This window comes from Carcharhinus amblyrhynchos, chromosome 24 (genome assembly GCF_965287045.1).
Source record: "Carcharhinus amblyrhynchos chromosome 24, sCarAmb.v2.hapA, whole genome shotgun sequence".
NCBI classification, from domain to species: domain Eukaryota; kingdom Metazoa; phylum Chordata; class Chondrichthyes; order Carcharhiniformes; family Carcharhinidae; genus Carcharhinus; species Carcharhinus amblyrhynchos.
In genome coordinates this window covers 25,218,001-25,242,575 of record NC_137347.1, presented here as the reverse complement: position 1 = coordinate 25,242,575, position 24,575 = coordinate 25,218,001, and the positions used below count along the sequence as shown (strand labels likewise).

The following is a 24,575-nucleotide window of genomic DNA, read 5'->3' as shown; positions in this document are numbered from 1 at the left end:
TATCACTTAAATTGGGTGGCCACTTTGGATATCCAGTGGTAGGCACCTTTTAAAATGGAATTGTGTGTCTTAATATGTTAAAGTAAAACCAAAAAATGCTGAAATAACTCAACAGATCTGGCAGCATGTGTGGTGAGAGGAATGGTTAATGTTTCGAGTCCAATGTGATTATTCAGTCACATTAGAGACATCTTAGACTTTAAACATAACTCGGTTTCTCTCTCTCTACAGATGCTGCCAGATTTGCTGAGGCTATCTCCAGCATTTTACGAGTTTATTTCAGGTTTCTAGCAAGTGTATTATTTGGTTTTTAATTGATTTGTAGTAATGTGCCAATTGGTAATTAAGGCTAATGACCCTACCTTGAGACCATTTATACCACTCATTGACCCACTGTGTCCCTAGCACCCTAGCTGATACTCTGCCCTATAGTGTTACTCATTTCTGTACATAAATAACAAGGATGAGGAAATGAATCTGATTTTTTGGGGTTTTGATACATTGTTAAAGAGTGGCTTAATAGATTATTATTAGTGACACAATCCTGCAGTTGGGATTTCAGACTCTGGATCTCTCTTCTTTCACAATGGATGGGCCAGTGATGAAAGTGATGCATTCCCCCTATTTTTGATTCATTTTCTGCACCAGGTAGAAAACTTCTCAAAGAGGGTTCGCTTAATGTGCTCAGAATGTGGCCTCTTTTAGTTTAACCATGACCTTAGAATCCCATTCACTGGTAAAAGTTTAGGCAGTGCCTTGAATTGGATCTCTCCTCTCAAACTCCAGTACTTGGATTTTTGCAACACATTTTGAAGGCAATTTCCAAAAATTAGGGCTGAACAGTGCAAAATGGGATTGGGGGCAAGGGGAGAGGAGGAATCTGCTGCATGAAGGCATGGCCACTGAAATTAGCAATAGCCCCCATTTTCTCCAAGAGCTCAGCAAGTAAGGGCAGCACAGTGGGGCGCACAGCTGCCTCACAGTACCAGGGACCTGGGTTTGATTGTCACCTTGGGTCACTGTGCGGAGTCTGCACATTCTCTTGGTGTCTGCGGGGGTTTCCTCTGAGTGCTCCAGTTTCCTCCCATAGACTGAGAGATGTGCTGGTCAGGTGCATTGGCCATGCTAAATTCTCCCTCATTGTACCTGAACAGGTGCCGGAGTGTGGTGACCAGGGGATTTTCACAGTAATTTCATTGCATTGTTAATATAAGCCACTTGCAACACTAATAAACAAACTTTAAAAGTCGTAGCATTGGATAGTGTTATATTGAAACAAACTGGAAGTTGCAAGTTCAATTCCTGAATTGATCAGGCCATAATTTGGGGTGTTCAAATGCCTCAGTGATCCAAGGGCAAAATTACTGAAACCAGCAATAACAGCATGGTGCTCTTGAGAACAAGCCCAGTGCCATGTACAGGAAGAATGAAAATGTTGCTCCCAAACATTTGGGCAGCACAGTGACACAGTGGCGGGCACCACAGTGTTTAGCACTGCTGCTTCACGGCACCAAGGACCTGGGTTCAATTCTGGGCTGGGGTCACTGTGGAATTTGCACATTCTCCCTGTGTCTGTGTGGGTTTCCTCCGGGTGCTTTGGTTTCCTCCCACAGTCCAAAGATGTGCAGGTTAGGTGGATTGGCCATGCTAATTTGCCTCTTAGCGTCAGGGGGGCTAGCTAGGGTAGGTGCATGGGGCTATGGGGATAGGGCTTGGGGGGGATTCGATGGGCCGAATGGCCTCTTTCTGCACGGTAGGATTCTGTGATTAACCCTGCTGAGCGGTTACTGTTTTAGCTTTTCAGCATCCGCAGTACTTTGCTTTTATTCTTCGCTGTGAATGTTGATTTTAAGGGGAGGAGGGACTTCTACTTTGGAGCAAATCCTCGCCACCCTGGTGTGTGAAGGACATGGTAAAGTTGGAAGCATCAATGCATCAGGGAGGCAGCTGGATCGCCTTGTAAGTCTATCAGTTAGCCTGTTATTTCCTGAACCCCTCGGTAGCTGGCACTCTACGCTTTCCGTAAATAAGACTTGAACGCAACAACACAGCGGAGGATCATTCGTGCCGGGGACGGGAATCTGGAGGCTTGGAGGGAGTGCCTGCCCCGGCTCTGGGTGATATATTGCTGTATTTGTCCCGAGGCTCCCTCTCTCTCCCTGCTCCCCAGGCAGGGAGGCGTGTATTTAAGGGAAAACTTTTTTGCTCGCCAATCCGTCCTCTGGGCTCGCCGCTGTCCAAGGTGCTGAAATGCAGCCTGGCTCTTTGGGGGCGATTTGAAGGTGGAATACCATGGGGTTGGCTGCTGAGAAGTTCCATCGCAGTTTCTAGCGCAATGGGACGTGAAGATTTTCACTTCTAGTGGAGGAGGAGGAGGGGGGCTTTCCTTTTGCTCCAAATATGCGTGGCGGGATTTGACGGAATGGGCCGTTTCCTGGTGTACCTAAGATCAACTGTGCTACTGGTTTTCAGCTATTTTAACATCTGCCTGATCACAGCGGGTAAGTCAAAGCCCGGGGTGGGGAGATGGTCTGACGCTACTGCTGCGCCCCCGCAGTGAGTTTGCCAAGAAACCTTCCACTCGCTTCTCTTGCCGGAGGAATTCAGTCAATAGGGCAGACAGTGTTGCAATATTAAGCTTGGATCAGGCACTGGGGGGGATTCAACAATCGATGATGGCAAGTCGTGCAATCAAAGAGCTGTCAATGCTATTTCCTAAACTCAGCCTTAATCCAAGTATTTTCTTTTGTTACTTGCATTCACCCTGAAAGAGTTGCTCCATCCAGTGAACCCCTTTTGTATTATATTGTAGATCAGTCATTTAGGGTCAGATTGGCGTTTAAAGAAAAATACATGCCCGAATTTCTGTAGAAATCTCACCCATACCTCTCCAGTTTGGGTATGTGGATGTGTACATGTTTTCCCTTGTCTGCAAAGGAAAGCTGTTGGAACAACCTGCCCTGGGTGTCTTTTTAACCCTACAGGGATCACAGCTTCCGATGTTGCACCAAAAAAAAACTTGATTTCATAGCAAGGCAGGGAGCAGAAATAAGCTTTGCTTCCTTGTGCTAATGTAGTTCGATCTGGTGACAGCGCAGCTAGGTTTAAACCGACAGAACGTTTCCTTTAAAATGTCTATCTTGAAAGCTGCGAATGATTTCCAGAATCGAACGGGTTTGCCGTCTATGATGCCCATAACTTAAGTACATGTGCACCACCATCAGCTCTGCACAATTCACTGTGAATGCTTTCAGGAAGAAATACAAGAGGAAGGAGCAGGCTTTCAACATTTAAGTCGTGCCCGTAAAAATGTAATCATTTTTCGATTACAAATCAGCCCGAATTTTATGCTGTAGATGAATTGCCTCTTGTATTTTCACATCTAAAATGTGAAGTGTGCAGCACTTGGTGCATTCTGACAACATAATGAGGAAAGCTGTGTAACAAGATTAGCTACACACACTATTGCCAATTGCAGCATGTTGCATAGTTTCAGAGCAGCCGAAAGTGCAGCTTGGTGGTAATGGCTGGTGTTGGAGGTTGTTGCATTATAATGAAGGGTAAATCAATGGAGCAACACCTGCTTCTTATTTCCAATGTAATGCTGGAGGTTAAATAGCAAATAACAAGGTTAGCAATTCAAGAAGTTAACCTCGATAGAAATGCAAGTAAGGGGCTTGGAATTGCTTTAGCTATGACAAAAATCCAGTCATTTAGTTTTATAACTCTTGAAATATAAAGCTTAAATATTTGAAATGTTTCTATTATTACAGCCACAACATTTGTATTTTTAAGTTACAAGAGGTGCAACAGCATTTATCCTTAAGTATTGATGTATCGTGATGTTCATGCACCCATTAACTCACATCTGAGAAGAATATTTAATTAATGGGTGGCATAGTAGTTAGCATTGCTGCCTCACAGCACCTGTGACCTGGATTCAATTCTAGCCCTGTGTTACTGTCTGTGTGAAGTTTGCATGTTCTTCCTGTGTCTGTGTGACTTTCCTCCCACACTCCAAAGATGTGTGGGTCAGAAAGACCAGCTATGCTAAATTGCCCCTCAGTGTCAGGGTAAATAGGTGGGGTTACGGGGATAGGGCCTGGGTGGGATTGTGGCTGGTGTAGACTCAATGGGCCAAATGGCCTCCTTGTGCACTGTAGGGATTCTATGATTCATCGCACCATTTTTAATTGGAAATCAAGTATCATATCACAAAATAGAATGATTACTCACTCTGGTAAATTAAAGCTCATGAATAAAAAACTAATTGTTCTTACAAAGTGCAATTTAAAGTGAATCAAAAATGAAAATACATGGGATCATGCCTTACTCAATTTAAAATATTTGATTCAATGCATATTTTATTGGGTGTGTGTGCATATGTAAGATTGTTGTTTAAAACTGGTTGCAATATTTACTGCCGTATTGGAAAATAATTGAATAGTTAAATATTCTACCTCAGAGTTAAATGCCTTAAACTGGTAACTGTTGCTGGTTAAAAAGCTGATCCAGACACTTCTTTGACAAGCAGCAATAGTGGTTATGTATGAATGCTGATTTGTTACAGGTGGATATGCATTCAATTTGGAAGTATCTCAATATAAACTAATCAATGAATTACTAAAGGTACTCCTAAAATGTCAATTGTTTGATACTTTATCTTTATCTGTAATACTCAGACTTTCATTAACAAGGGTCTGCATTGCAGACCAGCATATTTCCAGAATAACAAATACCGTTTCAGTTTCCAGAATGCACACTTTAATTCTATAACTTTGGCCCATTCATTTTTTCTCAGTGACATTTTGGAATAGAGTTCAAAAAATATGTCAACAAAATAAACTTTCTTATGACACTTAGGAATCCCCAAATTTGATAGTGCAAAACCAATTCCATCACAATTAATACAGTGTATTGTTTTTGTTCATTGTATGGATTACACTGAATTTCTTAACCTAACTCACCACATTTGTTTTATCAGTTTTCATCAATACACAATGTAACAGCAGGCACAGAATACAATTTTTATTGTATTTGAATTTGTAAAATTCATATGTCTAATACTAAGGAGCATGCACATAAGGTGAGAGGGGAAAAGTTCAAAGGAGATGTGAGGCGCAAGTTTTTTACAGGAGAGTAGCTAATTGATTCGAATGTGCTGCCGGGGTGGTGGTGCAGGCAGATTCTATAGGGGTATTGTAAGGGCCATTAGATAAGCACATGAATGTGCAAGGAATAAAGAGACATGGACCAAGGGTAGACAGAAGGGATTAGTTTAATTTGATGTCCTGTTCGGCACAACATTGTGGGCCGAAGAGCCTGTTTCTATGCTGTACTGTTCTAAATTCAATATATTTATTTCTGTTCTGGAAATAAAAGTATTATACAGATTTAACTTGGGTAGTTACCATTTCTATGAATGAGCTTTGACACATACTTCTCTCTAAGAGCACAAGTATTTGTAAATTATTAATCTGGGATGATATCTCTGATGCCATATAACCTCAATACACGAGTGGTCAAGGAAGTCAACACACGTTTACAGTGCAAGTCAACACATCTGTTTAAAAGTGACATTACCATATGACAGAAAATAAATTAAGAACTTATTAAGACATTATTAGAATTCCCCAAGAAGCATCAAAGCTATTAATAAAATGTTAATATTAAATTGAGGTGTTGGGAAATATGTTTATCCTTTATGTCATCTTTTATTTCTGTTTAAGTGTTAAAAAAATTCTAATACAATTTTCAAAGGGTTAAAAAATTACTCTATTTTGGCATGGTGTGCTTTACCACAGATGGCAGAGGTTACCCTGATAGAGAGAAGCACAACTGCTCTTTATACCAACATGTTTTTATCCTAGAAGAAATCAGTATGAAATAGCAGTGGAAAATTATCCAAAAAAAATTTTGTCAATGTTATGATCTTTATTATGCAGCATTATGCCATTCAGATGATATTATATGCATCTAATGTTGCCACTTTTAATTGAAAATGGCTTAACCATTCATAATCTATTGTTTTAATTTAAATTCTAACACCTTTCATATTCAGACAATAAGATTATAATAATAGCTGTATAGTTTAATTTGCAAGAGAACTAATTCAGCAGGAAAATTGTTCAAGTTCATTTGAGTAATTTTATTTCTGAATTGCATTTGTTGCCTATTGTATAGTTTGTTTAATGTGCAATTAAAATTCACAGTGTAAACAAAACCACATCAGTACGAGCCACTGTAAGATTGTGCTGGTGTATCTGCCAAAGAAATAATCAACAGTGCAGAACTTTTTGAATCGTCTGTTAAAAATATAGAATATTTATTCAAAACAATTTCACCTAGCAATAATGCTGAAACCAGCACTTAAATCCTTCCCCTGCTTCTGCTGAATAAACAAGTGTAGTTAACATGACAAATGACACTTTAATCTATACAGTGTTGAATAAATGGTAACTCCAAATACAGGAACTATGTGTTAGCCATTGCCCTGAAGAGAATACTCTGTCAATGCATGCTTTTGTCTGTGGACTAATTATATGGAAAAGGACAGAGGGAGCAAGAGTTTAAAGGCTGAAGTAAATTAAGATTTCAGTCTGATTCCGAAGTGTGGCCTGTCAACCAACCAAGGCGATTAAAATGAGATAACACAATAATACAACAAATACATAACTTCTAAAAGACATTAAGGTCATGAAAATCATAGGGTTTTATAAGAAGAACTATTTCAACACTAAAAGGGTGCATGGCTGGTTTGTGTAGAGAGCATTTATGAGTGGATTTTTATGGATTTAATTTTAAATTAATGAATTCACTAAATATGTAATGGGTTAGCTGGGTGCTTAATACAGAATTTACAATTTGCCAACGTTCTGTGCTCAGTTTATATAGGTGTGAGATTTTAAGTGAATACATTTAGCAGCTTATTTTCAAAATGTATTAAATTGGTGACATTGTTACAGTTTACCCATCTCTACTGTGATATTTGATGCAGTCTTTAACATGTTGAAAATATTTATTTGCTATGGTACACTAATTTGGTTAGTGTGACACATAGTTCTTTCCTCTTACTGAACATTCAAATATATCTTTGCCAGATGGGATGGAGGTCCCATCTCTCTGATGATGGTTGGTGATATTGTCCATCCAGTCTTTTATGCATTACCAATGCTCAGAAGAGAAAGTCTGCTTATTGAGTAACTATTTAACTAGTGTAACTGATTGTAGTGTGAGATGTAATAAATAATTTGGCAACAATGATCTTGTTAATCTCAGAACGCTGTAGATGAAACTTAATTGAGCCTGCCCAAGAGGGCGGGAGATTGTGTGTGTTGTGGGGAGTTGCTGGCTGGAAGAATTGGGCATCAGATTCCCAGCACTGGGAGAACTGTTCCATATTAAGTTTGTGGTGGGAATGACCTGATGCAGGAATGCCCCTCGCCCCCACCCACAGAAGTGGGATGTGAGTTAGACTCATTAACAAGTCAAAATTGACCACTGTTCTGCCTCGTGGAACCTGACTGGTGTTCCTCACAGGTTCTGCAATCAGTGGTGAAACCCTTGTCAGTCACACAGCTCTCCCACCTTATGGATTTACAAATGTGTGAACGTACAGGTTAGAAGCTGGAGTAGGCCGCTCGGCCTTTCGAGCCTGTCCTATCATTCAATAAGATCTTACTGTAACCTCCCACCTACACCTGATTACCTCTCACCCCCGTGTTTACCAAAAATTTATCTACCTCTGCCTTGAAAACCTTTAAAACTCTGTTTCCACTTTCTTTTGAAAAAGGGAGCTCCAAAGACTTGCAGGCATCTGAAAGAAAATATTTCCTTTACAGTTTCCATAGTTCCAGGATCTCCCACAAGAGGAAACATACTCTCCACATCCACATGTCGCGAGCCCTCAGAAATAACTGTTTCTGTTAAGTCACCTCTTACTCTTCAGCCCGTCCAATCTTTCCTGATAGGACAACTTGCCAATGCATTTACCTTTTTCCTTACAAAAGGTGGATAATGCTGTAGACAGTACTCCAGATATGGTCTCACCAGTGTCCTGTACAACTGAAGTATTACTTCCCTACTTTTATATTCAATCCACCTTGCAATAAACAATATTCTATTAGTTTTTATATTCAATCCATCTTGCAATAAACAATATTCTATTAGTTTTTATATTCAATCCATCTTACAATAAACAATATTCTATTAGTTTTCCAAAGTACTTGCTTTATCTGCACACTAGCCTTTTATGATTCATGCACCAGGACACCCAGATCCCACTGAATCTCTTCTCAAAAAATGCCAGCAAACTCTGTGCAATTTGCTGGTGGTTTATGAGAAGCATGAGGGGCTGGTGGAGGTTCCTCATTGTCAGGCACTCAGTACTGACATCGTGACAGGAAAAAGGGCTGGTGAAAGCCATGCCCCTGCCTTTGCCTCTGACCCTCCCAATGTCTCAAACTCCCATGATCCCCTCTCTGTCATCTCCAACCTGCCCTCATTCACCTTTGACCTGGGGGCCCTTTTTTGATCTCTGGCTTCTGGTGGGTGCATTTCTGACAGATGCCAGTGCTCCCAGTGGCACTGGGGAAAATAAGTTATTGTTTATGGCAAAGAGAATGGAACTTTTTTTATTATCTTAGAGGAAAGATTGGACAGGCAAGACTTGTATCTGTTAGTGTTTTGAAACGCAAGCATGTCAGATGCTGAGGGATCTTGGCATGGTGGATGTGGAGAGAATGTTTCCTCTTGTGGGAGAATCTGAAACCAACTGGCTGGCAGGTCTTGGTATATGGGAGCTCCGCTCTCCCTCCTCCAGGTCCTCCATCCAAGGAAAGCATGACAGTGTCCAGTTAAAGTGCCTGATGGGAGCTTAAGTCCCATGGGCTTCCCTCATGGACCTGACGGAGGCTCCCCATGGGTTCTGCAAAAGGTGGATGAAACCCTTGTTAGGCACTTCAAATCTCATTCTCTAAGACAGCACATACAGCCTTAACTGCGCTGGTGCACAAGAGTTCAGATTCACTACAATTGACATAAATCTGACTTCTGTTCTGCTTCATAGTGAACATAAGTTACAGGCGACAAATTGTAAATAATACAAAGTTTAATCAGTTCTGTTGATACACATTTCTGAAACAGTGCTATATTAAACTGCACATGGCTTCCCTCCCAAATTAGCTTGGTCAAATGAAGAGGGGATGAGAAAGTTCTGGTTAGTTTTAATTCAAAGGCAGTCAGAGAAATACCAAAGATCCAGAGGACAGCAACAGTTTAGGTAAAAGAAATAAGTAGAGTGGGTCAGGAAGGGACGGCGAGCTTAACAAAGATAATATGGCATTGGAGACTAAAGCATTAGTGAAAAAAGAAAAAAAGTTAGAGTTAAGGATGCTACATTTAAATACATGAAGCATTGGCAATAAAACAGATCAACTAATAATACAGATAGAAATAAATGGGTTTTAATTAATAGCCACAATGGAGACATGGTTACAGAGTGTCCAAGTTTGGGAAGTAATATTCCAGGATTCTTTTGACTTTTAGAAGATGAAAGCAAAATGTAGAAGGACGAAAGATACCCACAGTGGTACCCCTCACGGTGCCAGGAACCTGCGGTTCAATTCCTGGCTTGGGTCACTGTTTGTGTGGAGTTTGCTCAGTGGTTCCCGTGTCTGAGTGGCTTTCCTCCGGGTGGTCCGGTTTCCACCCACAGTCTGAAGATGTGTGGGTTAGGTTGATTGGCAATTCTAAATTGCCCTTGGTATTAGGGAGATTAGCAAGGTAAATACATGGAATTATGGGGATAGGGCCTGGTAGGATTGTTGTCGGTGCAGACTCAATGAGCTGAATGGCCTCCTTTACTGCAGAGATTCTATAATTTTAACCTCTTGTTAGCTGCAGCCAGACCATTTTTTCATGTAAGATTTTTATTTCTTAAGGGAAGGGATAATCATTGTGAATTATGAAATAATTGTTTGTGTTTACCATTGCCTGGCTATGCCATCTCTTATCTATGTACCATCATGTTCCTCATCTACCTCAACTCCGGTGCCCTTCATGATTGCATAGTTTGCTCTGCTCAGAGTTAAAACCCTAATTTAGATTGTAACTAAGTTTCTCTTTAAACTCCATATAAAATTCCATCATTTAATAACCACTCTTCAACAGATATTCAATTACTAAAAGGTTATTAAAATTCATCATTTCTCACTATGCAATAAATTAGGCATCTCCACCTGGTTCCTCAGCATAACAGATCTAGAAAACGCATTCCATGAACTCATCCTCTTAAATTATTCCTCTAAATTTGCTTAGCCCAGTCTATATAAAGATTAAAGTTCCCATGATTACTTGTTACATGCGCACTACTTTTCTGATTCTTACCCTGTCTGATACTGCAACAACTGTCATGGGTTCTCTAAACTACGATTAAAAATGTTTTCTGCCCTTTATAGTTTCTTAGCCTCATCCAAACTGCCTCTTGAGTTTCTGAGCTAAGATGCTTTTATTTCCATCCTTTTGTTAAGGTTAAGCTTAAAGTTTATTTATTAGTGTCCTGAGTAGGCTTACATTAACACTGTAATGAAGTTATTGTGAAAATCCCCTATTTATTACACTCCGGCGCCTGTTTGGGTACGCTGAGAGGGAACTTAGCATGGCCAATGCACCTGACCAACCATTTATATAGATGATCTGGAGGAGGGAACCGAGTGCAGGGTGTCGAAATTTGCTGATGACACCAAGATTGGGGGAACGGCAAATTGTGCGGAGGGTGTGGAGAGTCTGCAGAAGGATCTAGATAGGCTGGGCGAATGGGCCAGGAAATGGCAAATGGAATTTAATGTTGGCAAGTGTGAGGTGGTCCACTTTGGTAGGAAGAATGGTAGGAAGGACTATTACTTACGTGGCGAAAAACTGCAGCAGGCGACGGTGCAGAGGGACCTCAGGGTCCTTGTGCATGAATCGCAAAAACCCAGCTTGCAGGTGCAGCAGGTGGTCAGGAAGGCGAATGGGATGCTGGCCTTCATAGCGAGGGGGATTGAATATAAAAGTAGGGAGGTCTTGCTGCAGCTGTATAGGGCATTGGTGAGGCCGCAGCTGGAGTACTGTGTGCAGTTTTGGGCGCCGCACCTGCGCAAGGATATTTTGGCCCTGGAGGGAGTGCAGAGGAGGTTTACTAGGCTGATACCGGAGCTGAGGGGATTGAGCTATGAGGAGAGGCTGAATAAACTAGGCTTGTACTCGTTAGAGTTTAGAAGAATGAGGGGAGATCTCATTGAGACGTATAAGATGATGAATGGGATGGATAGGATAGAGGTGGAGAGACTCTTCCCGCTCAAAAAAGACAGTAGGACTAGGGGGCACAGCCTCAAGATAAAGGGGAGGCGGTTTAGAACGGAGTTGAGGAGGAACTTCTTCACTCAAAGGGTGGTGAATCTCTGGAATTCTCTGCCCGTTGAAGTGGTGGAGGCTGCCTCGCTAAATATTTTTAAGAAGCGGGTTGATGGGTTTTTGATAAGAGAAGGGATTAAGGGTTATGGGGAGAGGGCGGGAAAGTGGAACTGAGCCACGACAGATCAGCCATGATCTTATTGAATGGCGGGGCAGGCTCGAAGGGATAGATGGCCTACTCCTGCTCCTATTTCTTATGTTCTTATGTTCTTATGAAACCGGAACACCCGGAGGAAACCTCGAACCTCGTGTGCGGATGGGATTCTCCAGTGCTGCTGCATGATTGGAGATTTCATTGAGCACAAAATTTTCCACTCTTGCTGGCAGCGGGGTGACAATGAACAAGTTCACAGAACCCTGCTCAGTAGTATGTTAGAAGAAGCAGCCTAGCTTGTTGCCAAGATGAGTAGCAAGCCTGAGGATTGAGAGGATTTTAAAATTCAGAAAAAGATAAATAAGAAATTGACACAGAAAGAGAAAATAAAAGGTGAGTAAAGCAGTAGGCGACATGAAACAGATTGTAAGAGGAAGCAAGAGATTAGCATTTGAGACAGGAGAAAAGATAGAGGAGAATGAGCTCATGAAATTTATACTCTGAAGACAACAACATTACAGTTAAAATGGGCAAACAATAGGTCTATTGAGATCAAGAAACTTCGAGAAATTAGTATTAGCAAAGAAATAGTACTTGAAAAATTAATAAAACTAAAAGCTGACAAATCCCCTGGACCTGCTGGCCTATATCCTAGTGTTTTAAAATAGGTAGCTACAGAAATGGTGAAGTATTGATTTTGATCTTGGTTGGTGGCATGCACGGAGCATGGGAAAGTGAGGGATATGAGGGTTGGGGCATTTTTGGTCTGTATTTTAACTGGGACAAAGTCCTATAGCACCAAGGTGGACCTTTTTAAATAGCCCACCTCCGCAGCCAGCAGCTTCTATGACTGAATCAACCTTTTTTCCACAATCTGCTGGCCCAAATCCAGCTCTCACCCACCACCCTGGCAGTGAAGGGTATTTTTTCCCAATGCGGGAGTGGGCCAAGTCAGTAATTTTCCAGAATCCATCTACCTGCCGCAAGGGTGAAAATTTAGACCAATATGGGGAAAAATGTTAAAGTTTTCCAGTTTGATAGGCTCAAAATTGAAAACCGTAAGATATAGGAGCAGAATTAGGCCATTCAGCCCAATGATTCTGCTCTGCCATTCAAACATGGCTGACAAGTTTCTCAACCCCATTCTCCCGCCTTTTTCCTTATAACCTTTGATCCCGTAACCTATATAGTTACGTCTTAAATATATGCAATGAACTGGCCTCCATGGCCTTCTCTGGCAACAAATTCCACAGATTCACCACCCTCTGGCTGAAGAAAATCCTTCTCCTCTTGATTCTAAAGGACAGTCCCTTTACTCTGAGGCTATGTCCACGGATCCTAGACTCTCCCATGTTCATTCTATTGAGGCCTTTCAGTATTCTGTAAGCAGAATATTTTCAACTGGTGAGAAACTGGAAAATGTTGCTATTTGGGGGAGGTGATGGCCTAGTGGTATTATCACTAGTCTAATAATGCAGAAACTCAGCTAATGTTTTGGGGACCCGAGTTCAAATCACGTCGTGGCAGATGGTGGAATTGGAAATCAATAAAAATAATCTGGAATTAAGAATTTACTGATGACCATGAAACCATTGTCGACTGTCAGAAAAGCCTATTTGGTTCACCAATGTCCTTTAGGGAAGGAAATCTGCCGACCTTATGTGGTCTGGCCTGCATGTGACTCAGAGCCACAGCAATGTGGTTGATTGTCAACTGTCCTCCAAAATGGCCTAGCAAGCTATTCAATTCAAGGACAACTAGGAATGGGCAATTAATGCTGATCATCTAGTGAAGCCCATGTCCCTAAATGAATAAAAAGAAAACCCTTGTACGTGACACATAGAAAGTTAACATGCAGGTACAGTAAACAATTGGATGAGCAAATGGTATGTAAACCTTCAATGTCAAAGAACCTGATTTTAACTCTGTGTGGATGAGTGTTGAGTAGGTCAATATCTCCAACCAGGAGTAAAGAAGACTTAATTATTATAGAGTTGTGTTGAGAGCACATCTAAAATATTGTATACTGCTTTGATTTCCTTACTGAAGAAAGGATACACTTAGAGGAAGTGCAACAGTAGTTTAGTAAACTGATTCATGGGATGGAAGGATAATCCTATGAGAAGAAATTGAGTAGATTAGACCTATATTCCTTTGAGTTTAGAAGAATGAGTGTGGTCTGATTGAAATCAGTTGTTCAGGCTACATTTGGAGTATTGCGTGCAGTTCAAGTCGCCACACTACCAGAAGGATGTGGAAGCTTTGGAGAGAGTGCAAAGAAGGTTCATCAGGACATTGCCTAGTCTCGAGGGCATTGACTGTGAGGAGAGACTGAATAAACTAGGATTGTCTTCACTGGAAAGACAAAGGTTGAGGGGAGACCTGATAGGGGTCTACAAAATTATGGGATGCATAGATAGAGTGGATAGTCTGAGGCTTTTTTCCAGAGTGGAAGTATCGACTACAAGGAGGCACAGGTTTAAGATGATGGGGGAAAGCTTAAGGGAGAGATTTTTCACGCAGAGAGTGGTGGGTGCCTGGAATGCGCTGCCAAAGGAGGTGGTGGAACCAAGCACATTAACAACATTTTAAGAGGCATCTGCATGGGTACATAAATAGGGAGAGAATAGACGGACACTGTCCAGTAAGGGCAGAAAAACCTTTTTAGTTTAGTTAGGGCATCATGATTGGCATGTGCTTGGAGGGCTGAAGAGCCTGTTCCTGTGCTGTACTTTTTTTTGTTCTTTGTATTGTTTTGAAATTCTTAAGGAACTTGACAGATTAAATGCTGGGAGAATGTTTCCCCCTCTCAGGAATTGGAGATTAGAAGAAGGACTTGTCTCATGGAATCCTTACAGTGCAGAAGGAGGCCATTCAGCCCATCCAGTCTGCACCAACTCTCTGATAGAGTATCTTACCCAAGGACACCAATCCGCCCTATCCCATGGCTAATCCATTTAACCTGACTTGGCTATCAAGAACTGAGATGGAGAGAAATTTTTTCATTCAAAGGGTTATGAATCGTCAAAACTCTACTGCAGAGAGTGGTGGATGTTCAGTCATTCATTATATTCAGGACAGATATTGATAGATTTTTAGATACAGGATATGGGGATTTTGCCGGATTGTAGAATTGAGGTTGAAGGTTATCCATGATCTCGGTGAATGGCAGAACAGGTTTGAAAGGCCAATTGGCCCGTCTAGTTCCTATTTCTTATGTCTTTATGTTCTTATGCAGGATCTCTTTTTTAAAAAAAATCTTTGCAACATTTTTAAAACCACAGCTTGCATTTATAAAAATAACAATTTGCATTTGTATAGTACCTTTAAACATAATAAAACATCCCACGGCACCTCACAAGAATATTATCAAACACAATTTGGTATAGAGCCATTTAAGGAGATATCAGGGCAGCTGATCAAAAGTGTGGTCAATGATGTAGGTTTTAAGGATCGTCTTAAAGCAGGAAATCGAGGTAGAAGCTGAAATTGAAGGAGCACAGAGAGGTGAAGTCTGCATTAGGTTACAGAGGTGTAGAGGGGGTGAGACCCTAGGAAGATTTGAAAACAAGGAAAGAATTTTAAAATTGAGCCATGTGCCGGACTGGGAGCCAAGGAGCAAACGTAGGACACCGAGAACACAGATGATGGGGCCTTGACTCCACCTGTCTGAGCTGGATTTGAATGTTCTCAGAAAGAAAGGTGCTTTATACCACCAACCAAATTATTGTATTATACAGAGTAAAATACTTCCCACAAACAAAAGGATTGACCAAACTTCACAGCGAAGATCAGCAAATGATTCAAAGCTTTCTGCAGAATTTTGGATGGGCTCAAATTTATGGAGGTTGCAAGATAGGATGCTGACAATCGAGAGTGTTCGCAGTCTAGATATGGGCGAGAGTTTCAGCAGAACACGATGAGCTGAAGCAGGAGTGGAGTTGGGAGGCGGAAGTAGGTGGTCTTGGCAAAGGAAAAGGAAATGTGGTCAGCAGCTCAGCTTAGTATAGGACATAATCAAAGATGACACTATAAATTGGAGACAAGATTGTAAGTGAATGGTCTAATTTTCATTTCACTCAGAGACAGTTACTGCAGCTAAATAATTAATCAAGTAGGCTTTGATTTCTAAGAGCTAATTTGGGACCTTATGACAGAATTCTTGGGTGTCCTGACATAATTTGCAGAAGGTTTTGTCTTGACCCTGACAAGGTAAATACAATATCCTGTCCCCCGTCACTTGCAGTCAACACCAATATTTAATATTGATCACTTGAGCAGCTTAAAGGGAGACACAGCCATCATCCTTAATGGTTGACCAGGGCTTTATCGCTGCTTGTAAATACTTACCTGTTGTGACACATGTTGCATGAGCAATCCTCACCCAAATGTTACAGGTTACTGCAGGTAGAACTTTCTACACAGACGCATGCTTAGATAAAACAAAAACTTACCAAAAGGAATGTTGTTATTTTCAGAGTCAAAAGTGGTTTTAAAATACAGCTTAAAAATAAAAGTTATTTTAAGCCGTCTCAAAACTCTGATATTTCACCAAGGACAAAGCATATTCTTATAGAAAAATATCATTTGGAATTAATGTAAGGAATTCCTCTTGTAAAAAGCAGACAAGCAAATAAAGTCAACAAGAATGATCCAAAGTATATTAGGACTAAGCTATGCAGTGATGTGAAAGATGTTCATACTGTACAGTATATTTTGAAGGTAGTTAAGGGAATAGCCTTGTAAAAAGTCAAGCTTTATAAAATATTTAATGATGGAATTAATTATTACAAAGTATTATGGTTAGAAGGGCTTGGCGATGTAAATTTAAACTAGAGAAAAGCAGCACTGCAGCACAGTGGTTAGCATTGCTGCCTCACTTCGCCAGGGGTCTGGGTTCAATTCCAGCCTTGGGTGACTGCGTGCATGTTCTCTCCGTGTCTGTGTGGGGTTTCCTCTGGGTGCCCCAGTTTCCTCCCACAGTCCAAAAATGTGCAGGTTAGGTGGATTGGTGATGCTAAACTGTCCCTTAATGTCTCAAGGTGTCCACAGTCTGAAAGACATGCTGGCTAGGTGCATTGGCCATGCTAAATACAGTATAAGCTCAGTGTATTCAAACAGGCGCTCAAGTGTGGTGACTAGGGGATTTTCACAGTAATTTCATTGTAATGTAAGCCTACTTGTGACTAACAAATAAATTTAAACTTAGGTTACGGGGATTAGCAGAGTAAATACATGGGGTTACAGGGATAGGGTCTGGGTGTGATGCTCTGCTGGAGAGTCGATGCAGACTCGATGAGTGGAATTTACCCATCCCACCTGCCACGGACGTCTTAGCGGGCTGGACAGGACATGCAAAGGTCGGTTGACCTCGGGCGGGATTTTCCAGTTTTGGGGTGAGTTCGGCAGGAAAATCTGCCCGATGGATCAAATAGCCTCCTCCTTCACTGTAGGAAGTCTATGGGTGCAATCTTATCTGCCATTCACGCCATGCTCCCACTGCAGCGAGGTCAGGGAATTTGGAGGCCAGCCAAATCTCCAGGGAAAATCCTGCTGGCATAAATGGTGATAATATTCTGGCCGATGATTCTAAATTGAAAACATATATTGGAAAGATATTCTTACTCATAATGTGTTAAATGCTAAGAATTTTATGAGCAAAAAGAGAAACAAGGCTACATTTAAAATGCAGATAAATGTAAGACCAAAGATTCTAGGGAATAAAGTTTTAATCGGATAAGTGACCTTTCTTGTCCTTGGCTACATTTTTCTTTTTTTACTCATTATGCAATCTCAGCCATTGGGAATTTTAATGTTGAGGTAATGATTTTCTGATGGTCTCATAAAGTTCATCTTACAGTTAATCATTTCGGATTCTAATCTGAATTCTCACAGCTGACTGTTCAACTTTGAATCAATGGTGCGCTTTTAAACAATACTTTTTCTCAAAACGATACATATTCGGCTGAACCCAAATCCAAGCACATACTTCAGATGAGGTGTTAACCTCTGTCACTAGTGGGAATAAAACAGGAACAATAGATAACTTTTCCTGATATACTACTCCCCGGTAATGCACAGAACTACAGTAGCACGATCTTACATCACTATGAATTTCAAGACTACATTTTTTTTGCCTAAATTTGACAAGTTTTGTACAATGAATAAATATGTGAAGGGTGCTCCTCACCAATAGTTGTCAAACTTGAGCACATTTCTGAGGAGGAAAAATTGTTTTCATGCCACGAAGATTAAATAAAATTGACCAATCTGAACAGGGGCGTCCTCCCCAATATTTATCCTTTGATCAAAATCAGGGAAACAAATGACTGTTAATGTTGCAATCCTGCCAGAGTGAAGTGCAGACTCTACTTGTAAGTGACTGGGGAAAGATTAGGACGTATATCTCGATATATATTGTATATATATTAAAGAATTGGTTTCCACATAGAATCCCTACAGTGCAGAAGGAGGTCATTCGACCCATTGAGTCTGCACCAAATCTCCAAAGAGTATCTTACCTGGGCCCACCCTCCACCCAGGCCCTATCCCCATAACCCTGTGCATTTATCATGGAAATCCATCTAACCTTGCCCATTGAGACACCAATGGGCAATTTAGCACAGCCAATCCACCTAACCTACACATCTTAGGAGTGTGCCAAGAAACTAGAGGACCCTGAGGGAACACACGCAGACATGGAGAGAATGTGCACCCAAGGCTGGAAATGAACCTGGGTCCCTGGCAATGTGAGGCAGCGAACCACCGTGCTGCCTATATGTGTGAAATGGAAGGAAAGGATTTGATTTTGGTTTGATTTATTATTGTCACATGTATTAACATACAGTGGAAAGTATTGTTTCTTGTACGCTATGCAGACAAAGCATACCGTCATAGAGAAGGAAACGAAAGAGTGCAGAATGTAGTGTTACAGTCATAGCTAGGGTGTAGAGAAAGGTCAACTTAACGCAAGGCAAGTCCCATCAAAAGTCTGACAGCAGCAGGGAAGAAACTGTTCTTGAGGCGGGTGGTACGTAACCTCAGACTTTTGTATGTTTTTCCTAATGGAAGAAAGTGGAAGAGAGAATGTCGAGGGTGTGCGTGGGGTTCTTAATTATGCTGGCTGCTTTGCTGAGGCAGTGGGAAGTGTAGACAGAGTCAATGGATGGGAGACTGGTTTGCGTGATGGACTGGGCTACCTCCACGACATTTTGCAGTTCCTTGCGGTCTTGGGCAGAGCAGGAGCCATACCAAGCTGTGATACAACCAGAAAGAATGCTTTCTATGGTGACTCTGTAAAAGTTGGAGTGTGTCTGTACCTATGTTTTCTGGGTTTCATGAATAAACCTATGTTTAGGAAAGACCAGCTTAAGATTCTTTAGTGAGTGAGTAGTGGATTATAATAATTACACGGTCATTATCACGTTGCTGATTGTGGGGACTTGCTGTGTCCAAATTGGCTGCTGCTTTTGCTACATTGCAACAGCAGCCACACTTCACAAAGTACTTCAGTGGCTGTAAATCGTACTGAGGCCTCAAGTGGACATGAAAAGCACAGTATAAGTGCAAGTCCATTTCTTTTTTAATCTAGTTGGAAAATGAATCTTAATATTTAACTATAGAGCTGAGACATATTGCCCAGGGAACATTCACCCACAGACTTATATCTGACAGTTAAACTATCTTAGGTAATGAAAATAAGAAAAACCTATAAAATTGGGCACATGTACATCAGATTGCAGATCCAAATGTGTTATTGATTTTGCCATAACTATTTTGACTGAATCAGCATTCATTGCATACGATGAATACAAGTGTGAAATCATATAACTGATTTATATATGTCAGTTCAATGTCTTGGATCACTGTTTTGGACTCATATTCTTGTATAATCTTTAACTAAAACTGAAAATTCAACTAGGGAGTTCAGGGGACAGGTTAAATTTCTGAAAGTAGAGATCACATTGAAACTATAGTTAATTTCTCTTTGGCTGGAGCCCACGCTATTTTGCTGCCTACCTCCCAGACATTTTGCTGCATCATGCAGTATTGCTTTCTTATATGAAGCGGCACAGAGGCAATTTTGTTTTATTTAAATTGGTTTTCTCCTGTTTTTTTAATAAACTGTTCATCATCTTCCAGCTGGGAAGGCAAGATAGCATAAACTCGGTAATTCTACATCACTGTCTGTGCAGTCTGCGATCTGCACTAGCAACAACAACAACCTGTATTTATGTGGCTCCCTTTAATGTAATACAACAGAGCTAAGCAATCCCACGACCAGCACTGAAAGACTGACAGTCCCACTGATGGAGCTGGCAATATAGGCAGGAGAGAGAGTGGCCTCAAGAGCTTTTACAAATCTACCAATGCAAAGAAGGGTCAGTTGCCAGCTGTCTTCATGGAGGGGCAACCCCCACGCCTGGACAGACATCAGCTGTGGCCCTCTGGCTATGGCGGATGCAGGGTTGTGCCACTGGGAAGCTGCCTGTACCCCTTTAGCTTGGCCTCAGTTGCAGTGGGAGAAGCAAGTGGTGGGTGAGGTGCGGCATGCTGACTGGAAAATTTCGGTCGGCTTTGGGATTGGGATCTGCTACAGCAACAACAACAACCTGTATTTATGTAACTCCCATATTTAGGTCTTACCAGGCCTAGTAGGCTATCTGTTGTTTGCAGGTGAGTAGCCATCACCCCATTCCCCCTCCCCTGATCCAGCGAGTTCCAAAGTGGCCGGGGGGTCAGGAACATGCTGACAAGTCAGCTCATTGGCTGGTGACAGAAAATCGGCTACCTCTGGTCCTGCCTCTGCAGCCAAATGAAAACTGTGGACTCTGTAATATAAAGTAGAAATATTCTCCAGAATTGCACTCTCTGCGGTGCTTAAAAACTGCCGTGAGTCATTTGAATTTAATCACACATTGCCAGTCAAAACAGCCTTTCACAATTGTCTTCTACATGTGAATGTGGCATTTCATGGATTTATAGACATTTCCAGGCTTATGGCGCTCAAATGGGCCTAGATCCAGAACTAGTGCTCCAAGGTCACTGGCCCTTATTTCTGAGAGCTACTCTCCTGTAGATGTGCCAAGTATCTTTTTTATTCATTTGTGGGAAATGGGCATCGCTGGCTGGCTGGCATTTATTACCCATCATTAGTATCCCCAGGGCAGTTGAGAATCAACCACACTGTTGTGGCTTTGGAGTCGCATGTAGGCCAGACCAGGTAAAGCCAGTAGATTTCCTTCCCTAAGGACATTAACGAACCAGATCAGCTTTTCCAACATCGACAATGGTTTCATGGTCATCAGTAGATTCTTAATGGTTTTTTTATTGAATTCAAATTCCACCATCTGCCACGGTGGGATTCGAACTCAAGTCCCCAGAACATTAGCTGAGTTTCCCTCTCTGAAATGAGGACAACATTTATACGACTGTCAGTGGGCGGGAAGCACAGCCTGTTACTGGTGCTGGTGTAAATCTGATGGCTTCACTAAGGATGGACTAAGTTTGCCAACCCTGAAATAATTGGGAATTTCCTGGAACTGGGGGTACCTCCCATGAGCATTGTCTCCAGCAACCTGGAAGTTTCCGTGATTTAAATTTCCTTCTGCAGTGCTGCCTGCCCTCACTCCCCAACCCGCCTCGCATCCCCCTCCCTTAGTCCAACTCCCCCCTTGGCTGCTGTTAGCAAAGATACTCACTCAATGATGCCACACATGGACATATGACATGGTTGGAGAGTTGGGAGTCAGAGGGCTCTGTAATTATAAGTTTCAGCATTACATAGGTGGAAGTCACCAAAATGTCGGTGTTCCTCAGTTTCCTCTATTCCTCTGTTCGCTGGTGGTCTCCAGTGTATCTGTGGGTGCACAAACCACGAGCAGAAATATTCTACTATAGAGACCCCAAACTTAGTCAGGTAAATACAATTACATTTGTAGAAGTCACATCAACAAGAATAATGTGATCAGATCTCGTAATCAGATACCGTGATCAAATGTCACATGAACAAAGCTCTACGAATGTCTTCAACCAGAGTAGACAATCCTATCCTGAACACCCACCTTTGTAAGTTTACAAGACCATATAGCCTTGGGGACTGGCAGCGCTATGCATACTTTGACCTTCAAAAGCACTGAGAGTGAATGAGTAAATTCAACAGGGGATTGAGTGCCCTATAATGCCTATATAATTAACAACTGCTCTTAGCGAGCAAAATACTATAGATACTGGAAACCTAAAGTAAAAACTGACAATGTTGGGAACACTCAGGAGGTCAGGCAACATCTGTAGAGAGAGAAGCAAAGTTAAAATTTCAGGTCTATGCAGTTTCTGCTTCTTCAGTGGCATGTTCAAGTCCTGGGTAATGGGAAACTGCCCACTTTATATTGCACAGGGTGACACCACACACCATCCCGTCCCCCCCAGAAGCCAGAATAACAACACCCTACACACACAGTCCTTTCCAAAAGCTTTTCGCTAACATTTTCCATAAGATCCTTCTCAGTTTCTTGGGATTAATTTTTTCAGCTGCTGCTGAAGCTAATTAATACACTCAAATTGTTTTCCACACATCCTTTGGTCAGTGGTTGGAATTCATAGAATCCCTACAGTGCAGAAGAGGGTTATTTGGCCCATTGAGTCTGCACCAACCACAATTCCACCCAGGTCCTATCCACATAAGACCACATATTTACCCTGCTAGTTTCCTCAACAGTAAGGGGCAATTTAACATGGCCAATCAAACTAGCCTGCACATCTTTGAGTACGGGAGGAAACCAGAGCACCCAGAGGAAACTCACGGAGAGAACCTGCAAACTCCACACAGGTAGTCACCCAAGGCAGGAACTGAATCCTGATCCCTGGTGCTGTGAGGCAGTAATCTCACCACTGTGCCATTGTGCTTCAATGTATTCAAGAAGTGGCTAGATATAGCACTTGGGACAAATGGGATCAAAGGTTATGAGGAGAAAGCAGGATTAGGTTATTGAGTTAGATGATCAGCCATGATCGTGATGAATGGTGGAGCAGGCTCGAAGGGCCAAATGGTCTCCTCTTGCTCCTATCTTCTATGTTTCTATGTTTTCTATGTGTTGAATTTTACCAGTGCTTTGGAGATGGGCTGCAGAGCAGGGGAAGGGATTGATGTGGGAGGGAAGGAAAAAGTGGAGTACTTCAAATGGTGGGTTCTGCAGTGACTCACTCACCCACCAACCAGAGAGCATTGCTGAATTAGAATAGTTTATTGGTATTGACGGTCATTTTATTCAGACTCTGACACTTTATCAATGTCACAACTACCCACTACAGTGTGAGGAGATTGCTGACCACATTGAGGTGGCCTTCTAATGTTTGTTTTGTGGCCCACAGCTTGGAGATCTATGCCATTCTCCTTAATGGTGATGGCCCAGCAGCAGTATTTAATTAACTACTGCTTATAAAATTTCCAATGTAGTCGTGCCACTTACCCATACAGGTTACCCACATTTGGTCTCATTGTCAGAACCCAGGGCATGCTAATAAAATCCCAGCTAGTAATCCATGTAAGATTATTTTATACTTATGTCTGAAAGCTTCAGAATCATAAAGAAGTACTTTTTAGGATCACCAATGACTTTCTGCAATGCTATTAATCCTAAGTGGAGAAATTGAGAGAATCTACCCATCTGCCCTTCACATTCAATGGCATTACCATTGCTGAATCCCCCATTATCAACACCCTGGGGTTACCATTGACCAGAAACAGAAGCAGACCAGTCATATAAATACTGAAGTTACAAGAGCAGGTCAGGGACAGGCAATTTTACAGCAACTCATCTACTGACTCCACTAAGCCACAAGTCAGGAGTGTAATAGAATACTCTCCACTAACCTGGATGAGAAGGTCTCCAACAACACTCAAGAAACCCATGCCATCCAGGACAAAGCACCCTGCTTAATTGGCAACTCATTTGTCACCTTAAATATTCACTCCCTCCACCACCAACGCACATTGACAGCAATGTATATCATCCACAAAGTGCACTGCAGCAACTCACGAAGGATCCTACAATCACTACCATCTAGACTGATATGGCAGCATGGACAGATGCATGGAAATATCATCAATCGCAAGTTCCCCTCAAAGCTACACATTACCCTGACTGGGAACTATACCCTTGTTCCATTGTTGTTCCTGGGTCAAAATCCTGTAACTCCCTCCTTAACAGCACTGTGGATGTGCCTGCAATGGTTCAAGGAGGCAGCTCATCACCACCTTCTCGTGGGCAATTAGGGATGGGTAACAAACACTGGCCTCGCTAGTGACCCATGAAAACTAGTGACTCAAATGCCAGAAAGAATCATATAAAAAACATGTGTTTGAGGCTCTTATCAGCTCTGTCAAAATTCAGTCAAACTGCTTCGCAATGTTATTTACCTTCCTTTAACAGCCAAACTAAATTATCTGACCCCCTCCCGAACACATCCCCATTCACTCGTGTACGGAATTATCTAACTTATATTAACTAATCGATTATGGGTAATGAGATTGACTATTGTATGGATCCTAATTTTGGATTCCCAAAGTGAAAACCTCTTCTTCGCAACTACCCTACTAAATCCTTTCATGAGTTTAAAGATCTCTATCAGGTCAAATGTCCTTTTTCTTGGAAAAAAAGATGCCAAAGGCTGTTCAATCTTTCCTGCTAGGTACAACCGCCTATTCACCTATTATCCTTGTAAATCATTTCTGGACTTTCACTAGCCATATCATTTTTAAATCATACAGAGAACTGTTCACAGTACACCAAATTTTGTCTAACTAAGGTTGTAGACAATTTTAATATAATTATTACGTTTTTCATTTCTATGCCTCTATTAAGGAACCTCAGTGCTTTGTTTGCTTTTTTTTAAATGACCTAGTTAACCTGTGTTCATGTTTTCCTCTCAAAGTCCAATTTCGGGTTCTTCAGTGATGTCTCATTTTATAATTCCTCCTCAACATTTCCTTCTCCTCCCACAACTATTAGCATTCTTCCAAGACTCT

At 41.6% G+C, this 24,575-nt stretch overlaps 1 protein-coding gene across 2 annotated transcripts in view; it reads left to right on the top strand.

Moving 5' to 3' along the window:
• Positions 1–2,404: 2,404 nt before the first annotated feature.
• The window catches only part of fndc5a (fibronectin type III domain containing 5a), an 88,589-nt gene continuing 66,418 nt past the window's right edge, over positions 2,405–24,575 (top strand). For both annotated transcript variants that reach the window (XM_080211329.1, XM_080211330.1), the window contains exon 1: positions 2,405–2,501. In XM_080211329.1, coding sequence (XP_080067455.1) covers positions 2,423–2,501 — 79 coding nt within the window. In that variant the 5' untranslated portion in view covers positions 2,405–2,422. The remainder of the gene's footprint in view (positions 2,502–24,575) is intronic.